The sequence below is a fragment of the Osmerus mordax genome, chromosome 17 (assembly GCF_038355195.1).
Source record: "Osmerus mordax isolate fOsmMor3 chromosome 17, fOsmMor3.pri, whole genome shotgun sequence".
NCBI lineage: Eukaryota > Metazoa > Chordata > Actinopteri > Osmeriformes > Osmeridae > Osmerus > Osmerus mordax.
The window spans coordinates 1,850,414-1,872,867 of NC_090066.1; the positions used below are offsets into that span (position 1 = coordinate 1,850,414).

The 22,454-nt window shown below is 50.7% G+C and overlaps 1 protein-coding gene across 1 annotated transcript in view; it reads right to left on the reverse strand.

Annotated features, from left to right (window-relative positions):
* Nucleotides 1-37: 37 nt before the first annotated feature.
* exoc4 (exocyst complex component 4) overlaps nt 38-22,454 on the reverse strand; it is a 42,056-nt gene continuing 19,639 nt past the window's right edge. Inside the window, exons 8-14 of the mRNA XM_067254945.1 lie at nt 18,592-18,728; nt 17,535-17,690; nt 15,966-16,144; nt 9,871-10,012; nt 9,327-9,505; nt 9,041-9,200; nt 38-1,886 (exon numbers count right to left, since the gene is read on the reverse strand). Of these exons, the coding sequence (XP_067111046.1) occupies nt 1,649-1,886; nt 9,041-9,200; nt 9,327-9,505; nt 9,871-10,012; nt 15,966-16,144; nt 17,535-17,690; nt 18,592-18,728 (1,191 nt within the window). The 3' untranslated portion in view covers nt 38-1,648. The remainder of the gene's footprint in view (nt 1,887-9,040; nt 9,201-9,326; nt 9,506-9,870; nt 10,013-15,965; nt 16,145-17,534; nt 17,691-18,591; nt 18,729-22,454) is intronic.

Sequence of the window (22,454 nt, forward strand, 5' to 3'; positions counted from 1 at the left end):
CGGTTCATTCTACAACACACACACATTCAAGGCAAAAGACATTTGATACTTTATTATTTGAGCGAGATCAATGGACACATTGGCAAACAGCCTTTCGTTCATTAATTGCAGACAGACTGATATCCAAAGCATTTGCGTGAGAATGGCCTTTCGGATAAAAGACAATGAAAGAATGAGAATACCTTCATCGAAGGTCACACACTGATACACAGAATACATTCTAATTAAAGTTCAACAAGACACATTAAATCAAAAATCAAACGCTATATCACACGCATACGATTGGGAATTACGCGCGTGAAAAAATCAGTGTGTTTATGGGAGACATTGCCTGTGCCCCTCCTCTTTCCTCCTCAAGTCAAAACACATCTTCTCTAAGAGGTAAGGCTAGAACGAGAGCCGCTATTGTTTCAGAACCGTGGGCGGTCCCTCGAACAGCCTTCTGTTGGGTTCCTATTGATTCGGGCCCGGGCGTCAGTATGATGGATTGTTCCGGTGGATTCCATGGTGCCGCGCGGCAAATCGCTCCGGTCCTCCGCATCGACAAGACGCTCTCTCTCTCCTCTCCCTCTCTCCTTAAGTACTTTTCTCCAGAGTTAATGAGCTAAATCTACCCAGGGACGTGGGGAGGGAATGATTTGTGACTCTTGTGCGTGCAAGTTCACTTTAGGAAAGGGCCCCCAAATTAAAGTTTTAGCAGTTGTAGTAGGAATGGAGGCAGTGATTTACAATCACATCAATATCAGGCTCAACACATTGTTTGGAACACGTCTGAACTGTAGACCCACTACCCCAGAGACAATACCCTCTACACCACCCACGCAACTCTGAATATTTCATACATGACACACCTATTCACGGGTTGAACATGGGTGCCAAGTGACAATAAACCTCATAGAAATATACTCTTAACAACGGAAGCCAATTTGGTTCTGTGGTGCTTGGGGGAACAGCACAGGGCCAAGCTGAATGCAAGAGGAGAGATCTTCTGCAGTCAGTCTAATCTGGCACCTGTTACTGCAGGCCCAGGGGAACAGAGAGGAGAGGAGGGATAATGGAAAGCGGTGGATTCGCTGTTACAGGGAAATGAAATACAGTCGAGGCCCAAGTTAAGGTCTGTGAGAAGGGGATCTTCACAGGTGAGATTGACAGGTGATGGTTGAAGGAAATAGTTTGAATATGAGCAAGAGGGTGTGTGTGTGTCCGTGTGTGTGTGTCCGTGTGTCCGTGTGTGTGTGTCCGTGTGTGTGCAAAGAAAAAAAAGCATATTGAATAATCTGTCTTGAAGCGCTTCAATTTAACTCAATTGAGACTCAATTTAACATGAAAACTGGTATCGTTTGTCATGAGTTACCCACAACAAGTATTGTACGCATGGAACCTGGTGGTACCCAGCTGCTGCACACATCCTATCAGTAACGCTTCTCTCACTATTCAAAACCATGTTTTAGTAACTTCTATATGCACATGAAATATTCCAGTCATGCATTTTCTTCCATTCCTTCCAATAAACCCCAGTGTCTATATATTATAACTGTGGCATCTGTAGAACAGTACTTCCTAAACCCATCAGTCCTCTCACAACGGGAAACCTCAGGGATGTCGGGTTGCCAGGTTGGCTTCCCCCTAACCCCCCCCCCTTGAGCGCTCAGACGGTGGTGATCTTCTTGTCCTTGGTGGCCTGCTTGATGGCGGCCTGCTCGCAGATGATCTCCTTGAGGCGCTGCAGACGCACGTTCTGCGTGCCCAGGTCGCCCACGCCAGTCTGGCTGCGCTGCAACAGGCTCAGGGCGTGGATGTAGTCCAGCTCCGTGTAGCGCACGCCCTGGTCCACCACCAGGTTCAGAAGCTCGTCCGCTGTATTGTACAGCATCTCGTAGTACTGCCTGGAGGGGGGGGGGGGGGGGGAGGAAGAGAGGGAGGTCAGGGGGGAGAGACAGACAGAGAGAGAGAGAGGGAGGAAGGGGGAAGAGAAAGAGAGGAAGGGTGGTTAGGAGGGAGAGAATGAGGGAGGGAGAAAGAGGTTGTTTGAGGTGAATGAGAGACAGGAAGAGGAGAGGAACAGAGAGACAGGGAGAGGAGAGGAACAGAGAGACAGGAAGAGGAGAGGAACAGAGAGACAGGAAGAGGAGAGGAACAGAGAGACAGGAAGAGGAGAGGAAGATGAATAGTTTTAGTATAAAAAGCCTTAATTGGAGATGGAGCACATAGCAACCAGAGCTGTTGTACTGCATTCACAACATTCTAGGCATTCAGTTTCAATGATAGCGAAAACAATAAAGCATGTAACGTTGTCCTTGTCAGATCCACTCTTTACTTGAAGCAGCTACAGGTACCAATGTGTGTGTGTGTGTGTGCGAGTGAGCGAGAGCATTGCTATGATGGTCCTAGCAGTCAGTCTCATCACAACACAAAAGTTATTATTATCTTTGACCAGCCAACATGGGTTCCGATCCACTCAACCACTGACACATTATCTGGGTCAATTCTTAGTTTTTTTTACTTCTCTCACACACACGCACGCACACACACACACACACACACACACACACACACACACACGCACACACACACACGTCCAGCTGTAGTACACAGGCCTAATAGTTCTGCTTTCTGTGGAGACACAGTGGGGTTTCAAGAGACCAATTTTCTCCCACTTTCACATTTAGCTCACCACTCTTTCCGAAGCAAAACACTGAGGTGGAACACTCCAAACAACCTCAATTGGCCACCTTGGGCAAGGGCAGGTGCGGCTCACAATGCTGCCTGCAAGCTGGACCATGGGAGCTGTAGTTCGATGGGGCCCAGATAATCGTAGTCCCTTACACCGTCAGTTGAAATAAAAGAGCTCTCATTGTGTGCTGAGGGGAAATCTCCCAACAGCATCTCTTCTAAACTGCTTTCTTTGTGGTGGTGAAGAAAAGAGGAGATTTAAGGTCCTGTCCGTCAAAACGTGACGAGGAGACGGGCTAAACAGTCCTTTGTGCCGGGGACTGAGGGAGAGGGTCGTCAGAGACAGAGGTTCAAATCCTCCCTGGGTTCTGACGATGGGGGGAGGGGGGTGGTGTGGCGTGACAGCTGGTCTTATCTTATTTGTTTTGTCCTTTTTATTGAATAAATCTATATATACGATCTGATAAATGGGTATTTCCTCTGTAGGTTTTAATGGGAAACTGAGCATCCTTTGTGTTTGGGTAAGGGGGGTAGCTTAACTCTGACACTGTCATGCTGTGGGTAAAATATGAAGGAACATAAGAACAGAATAGGTGGAGAGAGAAAGAGAGGGAGAGAGACAGAGAAAGAGAGGGAGAGACAGAGAAAGAGAGGGAGAGAGAGACAGAGAAAGAGAGAAAAGGAGAGAGAGGGAAGGAGCTTACACTGAGAACTCAGCCTTTCACAGCAGTGTGCGGAAGTCATTGATTAATATTTCTCTTTCCCGACGAGCGTTGCCCTTGTGGACATTTGCATACTTCCTGACTTTGCTTCATCCCTTCTCTCTCTCTCCCTCCTTCTCCCTCCCCCTCCCCCTCTCCCCCTCCCCCCTTCCCTCTCTAAGCTCTCTCCAAGGTCCTGTTCATTTTTCATTCCTCAGACTCAATGAGCTCGTCAATATTGATGAGGGTCACAGTGCTTCTTTCATTCGCCACGGGCAGAGGAGCAGCGGAAACCTTGATGGGCCGTCGCTTGTGTTCTTATCACATAATGAAACAGGCTCTCTGGGTGTGTGTGTGTGTCTGTAGATGTGTGTGTGTGTAGATGTGTATGTGTAGATGTGTGTGTGTGTGTGTGTGTGAGTAGGCATGTGTGTAGATGTGTGTGTGTGTGTGGACAGTAAGTCTAAGCCTCCATTCTCCGAAGCCCACTTCTGCCATTTCATGTTCCATTCTACGTAAACAAACAGAAGAAGAAAGATTACATCTTCTTGTTTTTGTGTAGGAGACGTTGAAAGGAAAGTGTTCTTCTTTCCATTGTTCTGAAAGGAGCCAGGAGAGCAACAGAAGAGGTAGAGAAGAGGGTGAAGGAGGAGGATGGAGGGAAAACTGCTTCACTCATTCCGGTTACTCTACCTTCTCTTTGTCCTGGAAATCAGTAATCATGTAACCCTGGTGATCAAGCACCAAGCTGCAGAACTTCTTACAGAATACATGATGTTTACATTTAGTCATTTATCAGACGCTTTTATCCAGAGCGACTTACAGTAAGTACAGGGACATTCCCCCCGAGGCAAGTAGGGTGAAGTGCCTTGCCCAAGGACACAACGTCATTTGACACGGCCGGGAATCGAACCAGCGACCTTCTGATTACTAGCCCGATTCTCTAACCGCTCAGCCACCTGACTCCCTGTTCTGTTACATTACAGTACCCCAAATCCCCCAGCGCTGGTCCTGTCATCCATCTCCTGTCACATGTACAACATGGCCGCCCCCAGAGAGCAACTGACTCTGCTGGAACTACAGCCACACCTGGAAAGAGCCCCCCTAGGGAAGGGGGAGATGACTGTGTGTGTGTGTGTGTGTGTGTGCCGCATGCATGTGTGACTTGCTGCCTCCTGTTGCCAACAAAACATTTCATTACTTGGACTGAGTGAAAAGCCATTTGCCAAAACTCTGGCAGAGCAGAAGCTGTTAATAAGATTAAAATCTCCCGCTGCCTACCCCCACAAAACAAAAACACACATGTGAGCACGCACACACACACCATCCTCCATTCTTCCATTAGGGGGAGACAATGAAGAAAGGACTCTACTTTACAGAGAGCAGAGCAATGCTCTCCAAACACACACCTGAGAGAGTGCTGGTGCACACCACCACGTGTGTGTGTGTGTGTGAGCCATTACATTTTAATTACCCCCCTTTCTCTGGCAGAAGGCTCCCTTATACAAAGAGTATTAAGCTAATTTATGAAGCGTGTGGCAGAGGATGGGCTGAAGATGTATGTTGGTGGCGTGGAGAGAGAGATGGAGAGAGGGAGAGAGAGAGAGGGAGAGAAGATAGGGATGGCAGGAGAAAGAGAGAAAACAAGAATCAGCACAATTCATTTCCTCTCATTTCCAGCATGTACAATATTAGAGTCATTAAAGGCTGCTTCTGTCAGCGCATTTGGAACAACACATTAGTTAGCAGAGAGGAGAGGTGGAGGAGGGGGGGAGAGCACATCAGGGAAGGGGACAGAGACAGAGAGACAGGGAGAGAGGGGGAGAGGGGGAGAGATGGAAGACTCTCCAGATGATCCTCTCCATCAAGCGGAACGCACGCTTGTCACCGCGGTAACGAATGCTAGAGCTCAAATGAGAGCGCTTCAAGTTTTTCCCTCTCCCTCCTCCCCTCTCTCCCTCCTCCCCTCTCTCTTTCCCTCCTCCCCTCTCTCTCTCCCTCCTCCCCTCTCTCTCCCTCCTCCCCTCTCTCTCCCTCCTCCCCTCTCTCTCTCCCTCCTCCCCTCTCTCTCTCCCTCCACCCCTCTCTCTCCCTCCTCCCCTCCTCTACCTCCTCCCCTCTCTCTCCCTCCTCCCCTCTCTCTCCCTCCTCCCCTCCTCTACCTCCTCCCCTCTCTCTCTTTCCTCCTCCTCCTCAAAGGATTCACCAGCAAAGAGACTCATCCACACAGACCCATCCACAAAGACTCATCCACACAGACTCATCCACACAGACTCATCCACACAGACTCACCCACACAGTTGGAGCAGACAAGGGGACTTAACATGGAGACGGGGATGAGGAGAGAGAGGGAGAGAGAGAGAGCTTCGTGATAGTTCGATGGGTGAGGAAGATCAAGACGCTGTTTCCTTTACGGTGGTGAGCTTGCTTGATCAAGAGCAGGGCATGGGGCAACAGGGAGAACTAGCATGAGAATCCTGTCCATCAACAGCAGCACAGGAGACAGACACACAGAGAGGCTGTCTCAAACGGAAGAAGGGGGGAGACGGAGAGAGAAGGGGGGAGACGGAGAGAGAAGGGGGGAGACGGAGAGAGACTCCTGTGGCCTCTCTGTGCTTGAGCAGCAAAAGTGCTTGTTTCAACAGAATGGTAATTTCTGGAGCAGACACCAGCCTGAAGGGGTAAACATCTGCAGTATCACACACAAACACACACACCTATACATTGATCCAGTAACCCAGACCACGCATGCACAAACACCTCCTCCATGCTAAGCTGGAGAGGAGGCTGGGTGCTAGAGGGAGGCTGGATGGAGGCTGTGTACTAGAGGGAGGCTGGGTGGAGGCTGGGTACTAGAGGGAGGCTGGGTGGAGGCTGGGTACTAGAGGGAGGCTGGGTACTAGAGGGAGGCTGGGTGGAGGCTGGGTACTAGAGGGAGGCTGGGTGGAGGCTGGGTACTAGAGGGAGGCTGGGTACTAGAGGGAGGCTGTGTGGAGGCTGTGGGCGGCCTCTCTCTGGGTGTGGCTGGGTTGACAGTGGGACAAGACAGACAGACAGCTGCAGAGGAGGTGTGTCTGGTTCACATCATCAGGCATGTCTGATCCATCCTGTGACTTCCTGTCTCTCCCACAGAGGAGAGGAAAGACAAGCAGAGAGAGAGAGAGAGAGAGAGAGAGAGAGAGAGAGAGAGAGAGAGAGAGAGAGAGAGAGAGGGGGAAAAAGGAGAGAAAACAGACACTAAAGAGCACACACACACCACACAGACACACACACCACACAGACAGTGATGTGACGTTGATCAGACGTTCCAGTGACACGTCCAGGGATATGGGATTGGACCTGGCGTCTGAACTGGCTCTGAGCAGATGGTGTGTGTGTGTGTGTGTAGCCACGCTCACTGGGGGTCTCTCTCTCAGTCAGGAGTTTTGGGATCAGACCAGCTCTTAGGTCAAGGTCACCCAAACACATGCTACACACACACAGAGACACTCCTTCCATCTCTCTCTTTCACACACACACACACATGCTCTCTCTCTCTCTCTCCCTCACACACATGCACATCTCTCTCTTTCACACACACACGCACATCTCTCTCTCTCTCTCTCTCTCTCTCTCTCTCTCTCTCTCTCTCTCTCTCTCTCTCTCTCTCTCTCTCTCTCTCTCTCTCTCTCTCTCTCTCTCTCTCTCTCTCTCTCTCTCTCTCTCTCTCTTCTCTCACACACACACACACAGAATAACTTCATTTTGTGCATCCAGTAGAGTGGACCAATACTAGCAGTAATCTCACGTTGAGACAGATTAAGTATGAAGAGAACATGATGGCACAGCTTATCCCTTCACATGTGGAACAGGAACCCCCCGCCCTGCTAGGGCTACAACACACGTCCCTTCCACACCTGCAGTGACAGCCTGTCCCCACAAGGTGCCACTGTTTCACCACCGCTCCCATCCCTCATCAGCAACAGCCAGTGTGTAAGAGAGTGTGTGTGCTCAAAGATCTGCAGTGCGATGGTCATTGGGCCTCCTCAGTTTTAACTCAGATCGATGGTTATTACCGCGCCCTTGCCAGGGTCGGTCACACACACACACACAGACTAAAACACACACACACATGCATTCATGCACAAGCTAACACACATACACACGCTTGAACACGCACACGTACGCACGCACAAACAAACACACAGGAACCGGCAGCAGTGTTTTCTCAATTCAAAGCATGCTGGTCTTGTTCTCCTCCTGTACTCCCTCCTTCACATCCTCCATCCTACCCTTCAGGAGCCAGGACCCAGTCACCAGCACGCCTCTCTGAATGGTCACGTCACCGGGGCAACGTGGAGGTGCTATCTATGACATGGGTGGGTGTGTTCTCTTATGAATATGCATGAGGAGCCAGCTAATGTGGGTTGGTGATTGGGTTGTCAGAAGACGCCTGAGTATGTGGGTGAATATAGAGGGAAAGGTGTGAGTGTGTGTGTGTGGGGGTGGTGTGTGTGGATTGTGTGTGTGTGGGTGGTTTGTGTGGATTGTGTGTGTGTGTGGTGTGTGTGGATTGTGTGTGTGTGTGTGTGGTTTGTGTGGATTGTGTGTGTGTGTGTGTGTGTGTGTGTGGATTGTGTGTGTGTGTGTGTGTGTGTGTGGTGTGTGAGGATTGTGTGTGTGTGTGTGGGTGGTTTGTGTGGATTGTGTGTGTGTGTGTGTGGTGTGTGTGGATTGTGTGTGTGTGTGTGGGTGGTGTGTGTGGATTGTGTGTGTGTGTGGTGTGTGTGGATTGTGTATGTGTGGGTGGTTTGTGTGGATTGTGTGTGTGTGTGTGTGTGTGTGGTGTGTGTGGATTGTGTGTGTGTGTGGGTGGTTTGTGTGTGGTGTGTTTGTGACAGGCAAAGGACTGAGGTAGGTCAATCAGAAAAGCCATGAATGTGTAAACAATGCACACTGCAATTCCCAATCAACACCTAGACTACCCACACCTTGTAATCAAAGAGAGAGAGAGAGGGGAGAAGGAGAGAGAGGGAGAGGGGAGAGAGAAGGGAAGGGAAAGAGAGAGTGAGAGGGAGGGAAATAAAGGTAGAAAGAGAAAGAGAGAGAAAGAGAGTGAGGGTGAGAATGCAAGGGATATAAAGAAAGAGAGTGAGTGAGAGAGAGAGAGAGAGACAGAGAGAGGACACACACACACAGAGACACACACAGCATTGCTAATGTAGGAAGGGTAGCCACACAATTACCCTGTTCACAGACACCCAGGCCCAGACAGACATACACACATGCACACACACACACACACACACACAGTATGTTCTGGGGTCTATGGAGGACAGATGGTGGTGTGGAGGCGTGTGGAGGCGTGTGGAGGCGTGTGGAGGCGTGTCGAGGGTGTGTCGAGGGCGTGTCGAGGGCGTGTCGAGGTGTGTGGAGGGCGTGTCGAGGGCGTGTCGAGGGCGTTTCGAGGGCGTGTTGAGGGCGCGTCGAGGGCGCGTCGAGGGCGTGTCGAGGGGCGTGTCGAGGGCGTGTCGAGGGCGTGTCGAGGGCGTGTGGAGGGCGTGTGGAGGCGTGTGGAGGCGTGTGGAGGCTTGTGGAGGCGTGTGGAGGGCGTGTGGAGGGCGTGTGGAGGGCGTGTGGAGGCGTGTGGAGGCGTGTGGAGGCGTGTGGAGGCGTGCAGGGCTCACCTGGCGAAGTCCAGGTCGGCCTCTCTGGACATGGTGATGTTGGTGAGGTTCTGCTGAAGCACGAAGATGTTCCTGCACATCTTCTTGATGCCAGACTCACTGATCCTCTTGAAGTACTGCGCCCCGTTGATCAGAATACAGGAGATCAGGTGGCCCAGACCTGCAACAACCACGCTGTGAGGTCCAGTACAGAAGGAACACCTACCCAACACACCTAACACTCACACCTACCCCACGCATCCACCCCCACACACCTACCCCACGATCTACCCCCAGCCCCACCCACCTTCGAAGATGTACTGGAACTTGTGCTGCTGCAGAGCAGCCCCCATCACCTCCTCGATGGCGCTGATGTCCTTGTTGAGTTTGACCACCAGGGGGTCATAGTCCATGCTCTCCACGTTGGCTACGATGGCGTAGTTCCCCTGCTTGGCCAGGGGGATCAGGTAGTGGAAACAGTGAACCCTGTGATGGAGGGATGGAGGGAGGGTTAGAGAGGCAGGTGGTGGTATGTTCGACATTCTAGTGAATATGATCTAAGGTAAGTAGAGTATGTTCTACGGTCTATGTTCTAAGGTCTGCGGTCTATGTTCTAAGGTATATGGAGAATGTTCTAGAGTGATTTCCAGAGTGTCTGCCCTCTCAGCTGTACCACCATCAGACAGACATAAAACACACCTTCTAGCTGACGGCCGTAAAATCAGATGAGTGAAGACTCCAGCCGCCCTCCATCATAAAACTAACATCCCCAAACTACTACCACCCCTTCGTTCGTGTGTGTGTGTGAGAGTGTGTGTGTGTGTGAGTGTGTGAGTGTGTGTGTGTGCTACCTGACTTCCAGGTGGAGCACCAGCAGGCAGCGGTCGGCGAGGTCCTGGAAGCCTCTGGACAGGTCAGTCAGGGTGTGGAGGATCTGTTCTCTGCTCCTGGTGCTCTCACTATTCCCCTGGGTGTCCGGGCCTGGGGACAAGCCTGGACACACACACACACAAAAGCAATCAGGCCCTGATCGGCCCACAACTGACCTGCACAACCACCCCAGTCCTGAAACCCCTGGAGCTGACGCCAGCGACTCAGCGGTCTTCAGCTTGCCCCTTCCCCTGCAGCAGCACTCTGCTGAGACAGCAGGAGTGTGCCAGCGCAACGCAGTCTGTGTGTGTGTGTGTGCGTGTGTGTGAAGCATTCAGAACGTCCTGTGTAAATCAATGGCGATAAATTAGAGAAGGGGAGAGGAAGGGGAGAGAAATTGGCCCCGTCACTCATACGTGGGTCTATTTGGTCAATGAGGCTGTAGTGTGTGTACTGTACTGTACGTGTGTGTGTGTGTGTGTGTGAGAGAAGAGTGTGGGGTGCTGCGATCGACCGCAGTCTGGGCCAGCTTCCCTGTTAACTCTCGCAGCCCCTCACTGCCCTTCTGAAGGTTACACACACACACACACACACACACACACACACACACACACACACACACACACACACACACACACACAACCAGGGAAAGCCAACAAGTTCACCCAACTTCACTTGAGTGAAGGTAACACAGACAATATTCATGACTGCACGTTAGACTGTATAGATGTTTTATTATGTTCTGCTACACCAGCACTCTTGTCACACGCACACACACGTCTGCTATGAGTCTCAGGTCACCATTACAGATGTCCTATGTGGGCCCAGATAAGCTGAAAGCCCATTGGCTTAGACAAACACAGGCTGGCCGTGTGACATGGCCGTCCAATCAGCAGAGCAAACACAGGGGACCAGAGGCCTCAAGTGGCTGCAACTCACACACACACGCTCGCGCACACACACACACGCACGCACACACACACACACACACACACACACACACACGAGAGGGAGGCTGGTGTTCTATTAACACTGAAATGGTGTGTACACACACACACACCCTATATCTAACTAACCTTAAGGGGAAGATAAAGGTGATGGAGGGTAACATGCAGGTGATGTCGCAGTCAGGGTGGCTGTGTGGGTAACGAGGACTCATTACATTTTACATTTAGTCATTTAGCAGACGCTCTTATCCAGAGCGACTTACAGTAAGTACAGGGACATTCCCCCGAGGCAAGTAGGGTGAAGTGCCTTGCCCAAGGACACAACGTCATTTAGCACAGCCGGGAATCGAACCGGTAACCTTCGGATTACTAGCCAGACTCCCTAACCGCTCATCCATCTGACCCCCGACTGACCCCTGATTCAGAGGATATTGTGACCAGAATAAGGTTACACATGCTCATGAATATGTATGGTAACGCAATGTAGAACTGTATAGCTCTGAAAAGCAGCAAAAGGTTCTTGTTTTGATCAGCGCGTGTGAGCGTGTGTGTTTAGTACAAGGGATTATTTTAGTATTCTCCAGTTTGTCAAGCATTCTTTATATTGGGCAGCTTGAGGGGGGATAAGAGGCTGTCTGTTACACACACACACACACGCACACACTCACACACACACACACACACACTTGTAGGTTTTACCAGAAGGATGGAGAGCAGGGGAATGCATGACACACACACACACACACACAAACAAACAAACACACACACACACACACACATGAACATGCTTCCCAGCCTGTCCTGCTTTGATAATGCGATCAAGACTATCGGCATGGGGCCAACCAATTTGGAGACAGGAGCAGACTGAAGGTGGCGGAGGAAACATCGCTTCTGACTGACAGACTAACTCAGCCTCAGATCCCCCCCCCCCCCCCCCCCCCCCCCACTCTCTCTCTCTCTCTCTCTCTCTCTCTCTATCTCTTTCTGTCCCTCTCTATCTCCTCAGATCCCCCCCTCTCTTTCTCTCTCTCTTTTTCCCTCTCTGCAGATCCCTCGCTCCATTTCTCTCTCTCTCTCCTCAGATCCCCCTCTCTCTCCGTCTCCATCTTTCTCAGTAAATCATAACTTCCCCTCTCTCGAAGTTCTTTGTGTGTGTGTGTGTATGGGGGGGGGTACGCTTGTGTGTTTGTGCCCGTGCGTGTCTGTTTACAGAAGCCGCTTGTATCGGTATGTGTGTGTGCTTGTGATCGTGGGTGTGTGTGTGTTGCGCTCATCCAATTATTTTTCAATCCCATCTAAGGGGAGCGTCTGTTCCTTGCCATCTGCAGGAGATGAGGGTGGCACACACACACACACTACAGGGCAGTCACACACACACACACGCAGACACACACATTACAGGGTAGACAGGAAAGAGATCAGTGGCAGAAGACACACACACACACAGAGGATAAATACTCTCCTGGCCCTGTTTATCAATGAGGGGAAAGAAAATAATAACAGATGGAGTGAAGGGGAGAGAGAAAGGAAGAGAGAGGGAGGGAGAGAGAGGGAGATGGAGGGAGAGAGAAAGGAAGAGAGGGAGGGGAGAGAGAAAGGGAGAGAGAGGGAGGGAGAGAGGGAGATGGAGGGAGAGAGATGGAGGGAGAGAGAGATGGAGGGAGAGAGAGATGGAGGTAGAGAGAGATGGAGTGAAAGAGAGGGAGAGAGAGATGGAGGTAGAGAGAGAGGGAGGGAGAAAGATGCAGAGAGATGGAGGGAGAAAGAGAGAGATACGGAGGTAGAGAGAGAGGGATGGAGGTAGAGAGAGATGGAGTGAGAGAGAGGGAGAGAGAGATGGAGGTAGAGAGAGAGGGAGGGAGAGAGATACAGAGAAAGAGAGAGAGATGGTCGTAGAGAGAGATGGAGGGGGAGAGAGGGAGAGATGGAGGTAGAGAGGGAGAGAGAGAGATAGAAGGAGAGAGATGGAGGGGGAGAGAGTGAGGGAACCCAAGAGATAGAGGGATGTAGAGAGGTGAAGGGCCAGAACACAGTGAATAGCCAAAAAAATTCAACAATGCAAAAGGACAGAGGGGGGGATACTTGATCACTACTATAGATTTCTAGATAATATAGAAAATGTACATCAGCTGGATGTCTGCTGGGGGGAGGGGGGGGGGGGGGGGGGTGAAGAGAGAGATGGAGAGGAGAAGAGGGGTACATATCCTGGAGGAATGGACTCATGAATGATGCATGGAGTCTGGCGGAGACTTAATTATTCTGCCTGTGAAGCTGTGGATGGACATCTGCACAGAGAGAGAGAGAGCACCCTGACCTGAGGGAGAGGGAGGGAGGGAGGGAGAGGAAGAGATGACCCTGACCCTGAGAGAGCTCTCTCTCTCAGGGTCAGGGTCATCTCTCAGAAGAGAGAGAGAGGGAGAGAGAGAAAGAGAGAGAGAGAGAGAGAGAGAGAGAGAGAGAGAGAGAGAGAGAGAGAGAGAGAGAGAGAGAGAGAGAGAGAGAGAGAGAGAGAGAGAGAGAGAGAGAGAGAGAGAGAGAGAGAGAGAGAGAGAGAGAGAGAGAAAGTGTGTGAGAGGTTGTGTTTGGACTGCACATAAACTTGTATGATCCATCAGTCTGTGTGTTTGGGAGTGAGAGAACAACATTACTATGTAAATGTGCTCATGGCTGAAGGGACCAGATGCTATCACTGTTCAAACAGGAGAGAAAAGGAAGTTTGCTTCCATTTAACATCTCCCTCCCCCCCTTTCATCTCCATCCCTCACAACATCCTATCACCAGTCTCCTAAACCAGCAGGGGGCGTCGCAGTGACTCACCTGGTAAAGAGACTAGAACCACATAGGCTGTCCTTACAGAGAGAACAGGGATGGATTCCAGCCCGGGCCATTTCCTGCATGTCTCTGTCTCTCTGTCTCTCTCTGCCTTTCCTGTCTCTATACATACGGTAACTTTCCAAATAAAGCAGAAATACCCAAGCCCCCCCCCCCCCCCCACACACCTGCAAACACACATACCTCACAGGTGTCCCGTGCACAGTGGCTGTCACAATGGTAGTGCCCAGTGGGCAGATGTGTGAGCGTGTGTGTGAGGGAGTCTGTGAGCGTGTGTGTGAGCGTGTCTGTGAGCGTGTGTGTGAGGGAGTCTGTGAGCGTGTGTGTGAGGGAGTCTGTGAGCGTGTGTGTGAGGGAGTCTGTGAGCGTGTGTGTGATCGTGTCTGTGAGCGTGTGTGTGAGCGTGTCTGTGAGCGTGTGTGTGAGGGAGTCTGTGAGCGTGTGTGTGAGCGTGTCTGTGAGCGTGTGTGTGAGGGAGTCTGTGAGCGTGTGTGTGAGGGAGTCTGTGAGCGTGTGTGTGAGGGAGTCTGTGAGCGTGTGTGTGATCGTGTCTGTGAGCGTGTGTGTGAGCGTGTCTGTGAGCGTGTGTGTGAGGGAGTCTGTGAGCGTGTGTGTGAGGGAGTCTGTGAGCGTGTCTGTGAGCGTGTCTGTGAGCGTGTGTGTGAGGGAGTCGGGTAAATATTGCCACACAGGATTAGGTGTCCAGCTTTAAGATGAGCGATAAGACCGTCTCCTCCACCACCTTCACGCCCAATCACCATCAATGTCACACACACACACACACACACACACTTCTCACCCCACACAAACCCACATTTGTTGATTCAAATTAAGATTAAATTAAGATTCAGCAGCGTCTTGACTCTTTGTATTTATCTTATGCTAAGTGTCACCTTGTCTCATCCTTGGCTGTGTGTGTGTGTGTGTGTGTGTGTGTGTGTGTGTGTGTGTGTGTGTGTGAGAGAGAGGGGGGGCACGGTGATCATGGTAAAACGTCTTTCATGAACTCTGTAAACACGTGTTTAGCGACAGGGATGGCAGCTTCCAGGTCAGAGGTTGAGCAGACAGGAGCAGCGGAGCTCAGAGCTCACCCAGAGGAGGATCAAGAGAATGAATGAAAATGACTTGTTCATACCTGACTAGCTCTATAATAGAAAATCAAATTTAGCAGAGGAGGAGGGTGGAAGGGAAGGGGGAGGAGATAAAAGGACACGCTCCCTTCAGCATTGGCAAAATAATGAACAATATGGAGACTGTCCTATCACGATAACCCCCCCTTACACACACACACACATATATATACACACATACGTGCCATCCACCATTAATGCCACTCTGCAGAATTAATGATAGTTATGCAGCTCCTGCCAATGACACTCACACTGAAGTCTTATCTATGCCGTGGAAAGAGAGAGGAGGGGGAGAGAGGGGGGGGGGGAGAGAGGGGGGGGAGACAGCGAGAGAGATTGTTAATCCATGCTTCTGGTCACCCTACCTACAGTACTCAGGAAGCAGAGAATTTAATTCACTGTGCTAACGCGTCTGTGTGCTATGAACTAACTGGTAAAGTAAAACACCAATGGAACCCTCAGCAAGAGTGTCATAAAACAATATTGCAATTTAACAAGGATATTATAACATCCTAAAAGCTTTATTAGTATATTAAAACCATGTTATGCTTGCTAATGAGTGTTACACACACACAGGCCCACCGCCATTACGACATCATTCATCATCGACTATAACGGTGTTTTGAAAGCCTTTCAAACACACGCACATTCCTAATGAGAGTGTATTAATGGGCTCTTTGACGTCTGCAGTGCTGACTGTGGCAGTAGTGACTGTGTAATGAGCAGGCCAGTCAGGGTGGATGCCTCACCCGGCTCCCTCTAAGGTGACAAAACAACAGTTTACTGTCCGGGCGCCTGCTCTCCTGTCTGTCTCTACACTCTGTCTCTACTGTGTCTCTACTGTCTGTCTCTCCTGTCTGTGTCTCTACTGTGTCTCTCCTGTCTGTCTCTCCTGTCTGTGTCTCTACTGTGTCTCTACTGTGTCTCTACTGTGTCTCTCCTGTCTGTCTCTACTGTGTCTCTCCTGTCTGTCTCTACTGTGTCTCTCCTGTCTGTCTCTACTGTCTGTCTCTACTGTGTCTCTACTGTCTGTCTCTACTGTAAACCCCAGCGATGTGACGACAACGGGTGTGGCCATGAGTTTGGATTGGACACACACAACTTTACAAACACACACAAGCTGCACACGGAGGGAACACACACACACACACACACAGACGGACTCACTGGTGCTGTGGGGCAGGCTGGAGAAGAAGGTCTTGAGCCGGCCTGCCAGCCACTCCATGCTCTCCTGCAGGTTGGCCAGGGCCTTCAGGTCGCTCACGTCTCTCAGGATCTCACCCTGGGGGATCAGCTTGTCACCCAGGTTCCCTGTCAGGACCTCCGACTCCTTAGCAAAGGCCGCCCTGGGGGGGGGGGGGGGGGGGGGAGGTGGAGGAGAGAGACTTATTTTGTGATATAAACTAGTTGGTGGTTGATATCGTCAACACCAGGGTTTCCCGCGGCACTTCGCCCCCCCAACAGCACCCCCCACGCCCCCTGGAAGGTCAAGTTAATAAAAAAAATAAAAATTATATATTTTTTTTATATAGCGCCCGATCACAAAATAAGTCATTTAAGGTTACCTTTATTATAAAACAGGTCTATAGCTTGCTCTTTTATTAAACAAACTAAATGGCCTTATGTTATTTATCTTATTTACACGACGGCATGTCATTTCTGTCTCTACATGGAGGCCGTCCGCTGGGGACGGCATGGTCCCCCCCCCCAAAGCTGTAAACCTCGGGGAAACACTGTTACTGCTACGGCTATAGCACTGTAGTTCTGGTAGAGTGGAATTGTTGAACAGAGGGGAGTGGGAATTTGTGTGTGTGAATGTAAGTGTGTAGGTGTGTGTGTGTGCGTGTGTGTGTGTTAGGGGGCAGGGGTAGGAGGGCTACTATAACAATCCCACGCTCCTATGCTCTGAGGGTAGCTGGTGTTCTGGCTAACTAAGAACTGGACTTAGTCCAAACCTCCACATCAATATCAGCATGCATTTCAATGAGAGAGAAACTATGGCTTTCCACCCTGTACTCTCTGAGGAGGAGGTAGACAGCTGTTATCCTCTTTCTCTCTTTCTCTCTCTCATTTGCTACAATCTGTCCTACATTTCTTTCTTAAACTCGTCACTCTTGACTTAGCCTCTCTCCATGTACTCATTCTTTCAGCTCTGAGAAGGCAAAGGAAAGAAAAACAACGAGATCCTTCCATCTTTTCTTCCATTCAAAACGGAGAGCTGCGGTTGCCAGACTTTGAGGCAAATCCCCCCTTCAGAGTGATTAAAAGGAGCGCCTGTGCTCAAATGAAGAAAGAAAAAGAAAATTCCTCCAGGCGTGCTCGCCACATTTAACTCCACTGGTCCAGAGAGATTGGCATCTCTGGCCACAAAACCAATTCATTTATTTACTACAATTGCGCTTGGCTGAGCTGCTCTCCAGAAGACGCATGTTCTGAGGCAGTTTGATAAGAATGACTCCCCCCCCCCCCCCCCCTCCCTGTCTTCCCTCAGACCGAGGAGCAGAGCCTGAAGAGCAGGGCTTGCTGCACGTGTCTCTCTAAGGGAAAGAGTGTCGTACACACTGGGACAGGAGGAGGAGGCTTGTGTGTGTGTGTGTGTGAGTGAGAGTGTGTGTGTGTGTGTGTGTGTGTGCGTGTGTGAGTGTGTGTGTGTGTGTGTGTGTGTGTGTGTGTGTGTGTGTGTGAGTGAGTGAGAGAGTAGCAAGCCTGTGTGTGTGAGGGAGAGAGAAGCGTTACCTGGTGAAGTCTTCCTCCTCCTCCCTCTTGGGTCTCAGTTGTCTGGGCTGGGTCATGTTGGCCCAGTTAGGCAGAGACTGCAGCAGCCGGCTGATGTCCTCATCTTTAGACCAGGAGGCACTGATGGTGAGCTTCTCCTCACACTGGACTATAGCCCTGAGGACACACACACACAATATCTTTGGAAGGGTTTCAAACACAGACAGCTCTTTGTTTCATATGAAGAAGGCATGAACCAGACAGTCTGCATGTGTGAACAGGGGAACTGCTTAGATCAGCACTCTGTGATATCCGGAACACCCCTGTCCACACACACACACACACACACACCATGCATATGCGTGCACGCATGCCCCCACCCACACACCACACACACACACACACACACACACACACACACACACACACACACACACACACACACACACACACACACACACACACACACACACACACACACAGCTGGCAGATGAGGCTGTGTGTCTAAGCTCCCCCAAGAGTGAGTAACACCTGGTCAGGTGAGGGGGAGGGGCTGACAAGGGAGGAGGAGAGGAGGGGGAAGAGAGGAAGAAGGGAGGAGGAAGATGGCTGGGTGCTGGGTCTCCATCTGCACGAGGTCAGAGGTCACCTTTCATCTCTCTGGGGTTCAGCCAGATAGACATACAACGCAGGATGCCAAAATTAATTCTGTATAATTAATGAAACAACATTAATTATCTGTTTCTGTATCTAAAGCAGTCAAATACCACACACGCAATCCTTTCATCCTTGTAAAAAGAAAAAAAAAGACAAAAGAAATATATATATTTATCTCTCACACAGCGACTGAGCCCTTCCTGAAACACAGAGCTGAGTGGTGGATCCTCCCCCACGGACACAGCCCCCACGGACACAGCCCACACGGACACAGCCCCCACGGACACAGCCCCCACGGACACAGCCCCCCCGGACACAGCCCCCACGGACACAGCCCCCTCGGACACAGCCCCCACGGACACAGCCCCCACGGACACAGCCCCCACGGACACAGCCCCCACGGACACAGCCCCATTCTGACCTGTAGGCCGCGTTGCAGATCTCCTTGTACTCCTTCAGCTTGTCACAGACCATCTCCAGGAACTGGTTGGAGTAGGCGCTCAAGTCCTGCATCAGACTCATCAGGTCCTGCATGGACTTCTCCACCACCACTGTGCTCTGGAGGGGGGAGGGAGGGAGGGAGGGAGGGAGGGGGGAAGGACAGGGGGAGAGAAGGAGGAAGAGGGGAAATGATAGGGGGAGAGGGGAAAGAGGGGACAACAGGGGGGAAGAGGACAGGGGAAGACAGGGGGAGATGAAGAGGAGGGGATAGGATAGGGGGGAGGAACAGGGGAGAAGAATCATTCATTAATCTCATACACATCTAAATAAGACGGTTTCGGCTGAGAAACGGCTCACTCATGGTTGAATCGCCCCCCCCCCCAGCTCACACTACACACCTCTGCCATCCAACCCCCCGCGTAAACAACAATGCTCCTCCCTTTTCCTGTAATCCAACCAGTCAGGCTCCTCCCATTTCCTGTAATCCAACCAGTCAGGCTCCTCCCATTTCCTGTAATCCAACCAGTCAGGCTCCTCCCATTTCCTGTAATCCAACCAGTCAGGCTCCTCCCATTTCCTGTAATCCAACCAGTCAGGGGTCCTCTACTCTCTCCTCTATTCAACCTGGAAACATCTCTCTCCACAGCCCCTGACAGGGTGCTACCACCACGCAGAGCAGAGAAAGAGAGGGGGCCCAGGTATGTGGGTAACACCAGGTGTGGGTAACACCAGGTGTGTGGGTAACACCAGGTGTGTGGGTAACACCAGGTGTGTGGGTAACACCAGGTATGTGGGTAACACCAGGTGTGTGGGTAACACCAGGTGTGTGGGTAACACCAGGTGTGTGGGTAACACCAGGTGTGGGTAACACCAGGTATGTGGGTAACACCAGGTGTGTGGGTAACACCAGGTGTGTGGGTAACACCAGGTATGTGGGTAACACCAGGTGTGTGGGTAACACCAGGTGTGTGGGTAACACCAGGTATGTGGGTAACACCAGGTGTGTGGGTAACACCAGGTGTGTGGGTAACACCAGGTATGTGGGTAACACCAGGTGTGTGGGTAACACCAGGTGTGTGGGTAACACCAGGTATGTGGGTAACACCAGGTGTGTGGGTAACACCAGGTATGTGGGTAACACCAGGTGTGTGGGTAACACCAGGTGTGTGGGTAACACCAGGTATGTGGGTAACACCAGGTGTGTGGGTAACACCAGGTGTGTGGGTAACACCAGGTGTGTGGGTAACACCAGGTGTGGGTAACACCAGGTATGTGGGTAACACCAGGTGTGGGTAACACCAGGTGTGTGGGTAACACCAGGTATGTGGGTAACACCAGGTGTGTGGGTAACACCAGGTGTGTGGGTAACACCAGGTGTGTGGGTAACACCAGGTGTGGGTAACACCAGGTGTGTGGGTAACACCAGGTGTGTGGGTAACACCAGGTGTGGGTAACACCAGGTATGTGGGTAACACCAGGTGTGTGGGTAACACCAGGTGTGTGGGTAACACCAGGTGTGGGTAACACCAGGTGTGGGTAACACCAGGTGTGTGGGTAACACCAGGTGTGTGGGTAACACCAGGTGTGTGGGTAACACCAGGTATGTGGGTAACACCAGGTGTGGGTAACACCAGGTGTGTGGGTAACACCAGGTATGTGGGTAACACCAGGTGTGGGTAACACCAGGTGTGTGGGTAACACCAGGTATGCGGGTAACACCAGGTGTGTGGGTAACACCAGGTGTGTGGGTAACACCAGGTGTGTGGGTAACACCAGGTGTGTGGGTACCACCAGGTATGTGGGTAACACCAGGTGTGTGGGTAACACCAGGTGTGTGGGTAACACCAGGTATGTGGGTAACACCAGGTGTGTGGGTAACACCAGGTGTGTGGGTAACACCAGGTGTGTGGGTAACACCAGGTGTGGGTAACACCAGGTGTGTGGGTAACACCACTGTGAAGGGCCTGTCGGTCCTGTATCCGTGTGAAGAGTAAGGCGTGGAGGTAATCTAATACAATGGCTATATTCAGCTGTCAGGCACTGCTGGGATGATGAGCCGCTGTTGAGAGCTTGTCAGTGACATGGCTCCGTGTTGAAGGTGTGTGTGTGTGTGTGTGTGTGTGTGGATACGAGAGTGTGAGTGTGTGATTGAATATGTTTGAGTATTTTTGTACTGTGTGTGTGTGTGCGTGGTGTAGCCCTAGTAGCGCCACGACAAGAGCCACAGCAAGCTCTGACAGCAGTCATTACAGATTAGCCATAACAGCGTGACAAATAGGCAGGCCAGAACCAGCGGGGAGCGCGCAGTAGACACACTCCTCAAAGTTGAAAACACACCTTGAGCAATCCCACAGCTGTTAAATCAGATTACACCTCGCAGCCTGGAAGCCCGCGACACATAACAATCACTCGTAAAACTCAATTGACAGTGATAGCTGGTTATTAGCCTTGTACTAGCCTGCGCCCAAGAAGCTAAGTTAGCTACAGAGGCTAGAGCCATGTCATCGCAAGAAACTCAAGTTTGTTTCCAAGTCAGGAGAAATACTAATGGCTGAAAGTATGTAATAATACTTTACACTTCCTGTCTATATTACATTTACATTAAGTCATTTAGCAGATGCTCTTATCCAGAGCAAGTAGGGTGAAGTGGCTTGCCCAAAGACACAACGTCCTTTTTTAGGGGGGCGTGACGGGGAATCGAACTGGCAACCTTCTGATTACTAGCCCGATTCCCTAACCGCTCAGCCACCTTCAATGATCACAGGACAGTAAAACTCGTAAAGAGGAAGCGTGTGGCCTATTTCAGCGTGTCTTTGAGTTAGTGGAGTTTGCTCAATATTGTCCCTGGTTAGAAGAAGTGGTGAAGGATAAACAATGGATCCCAGATCCATTAGTCATGTAACAAATGCTCTCGGCTCGCCTTGTCTAATTCCACTCATTTAACAAAGCCATTCGTCTTAGCAACGGAAATCATTAAAAAGTAATCAAGAGACAGATTGAGAAAGAGAGGATGTAGGGAGAGAGAGAGCGAGGACGAAAGAGAGAGCAAGAAAGAGAGGGAGAGAGAGAGATTGCACAGGTAAAGCAAAGCAGGAAGACCTCCTCTATCTTATTTAACAGTCTGGCGAATTACCTAGCACCTCCCCTTCAGGACGCTCTATCTAAACAAACAAGTGCTCCTCAGTAAAAACACTAAAACCACACTGTAATCTAGCGTTTTGAAAACATCTCTCCCTCCCTCCCATCTCTCCCTCCCATCCTCCACAAACACGCACACACAAACAATCCCCTTACAATTTACTCTAAAGCACAGCTGGCTTTCACAAGCGGCATCCCTTCACATGCCGGCCCACTCTAAAACACAGCCAGCGTAAAAAATTACCGCGCTCTCGAAAAACTGATCTCGAATCGTACCTGGGATAGACTCCCGACGAGTGGCATAAAAATATGAACTTGGGAGAGCTAATGACTCCAACTGCAGAGCAGCGGAGGCTCAGCGCTCTGTCTGATTGGACAAAAGCTGTTAAGGCAGTAGCATTAGGCTACCGTGGAAACACTCCACGTTAATAGCAGGTATTAGTGCTCGGAAACACCATCAACAGAGGCGAAGGAAACAAAGGTGGTTTCAAGTATCGTGAATTCCGTGAGACATATTTGAGCCCTGCTGCGTTCCGGAAGGGGGGCAAAACGGTGAATGTTCTTTATCTCTCTCTCCTCCCTCCTACTTCCGTTTATTATCGTCAGTGTGCAGAATAAAATAAACAACAACATTCACATTAGAACGATTGTTTACTCTGTCCAACAGTCCTCGTGTCTCTGGCCGTGATTCCTCTCCACCAGATG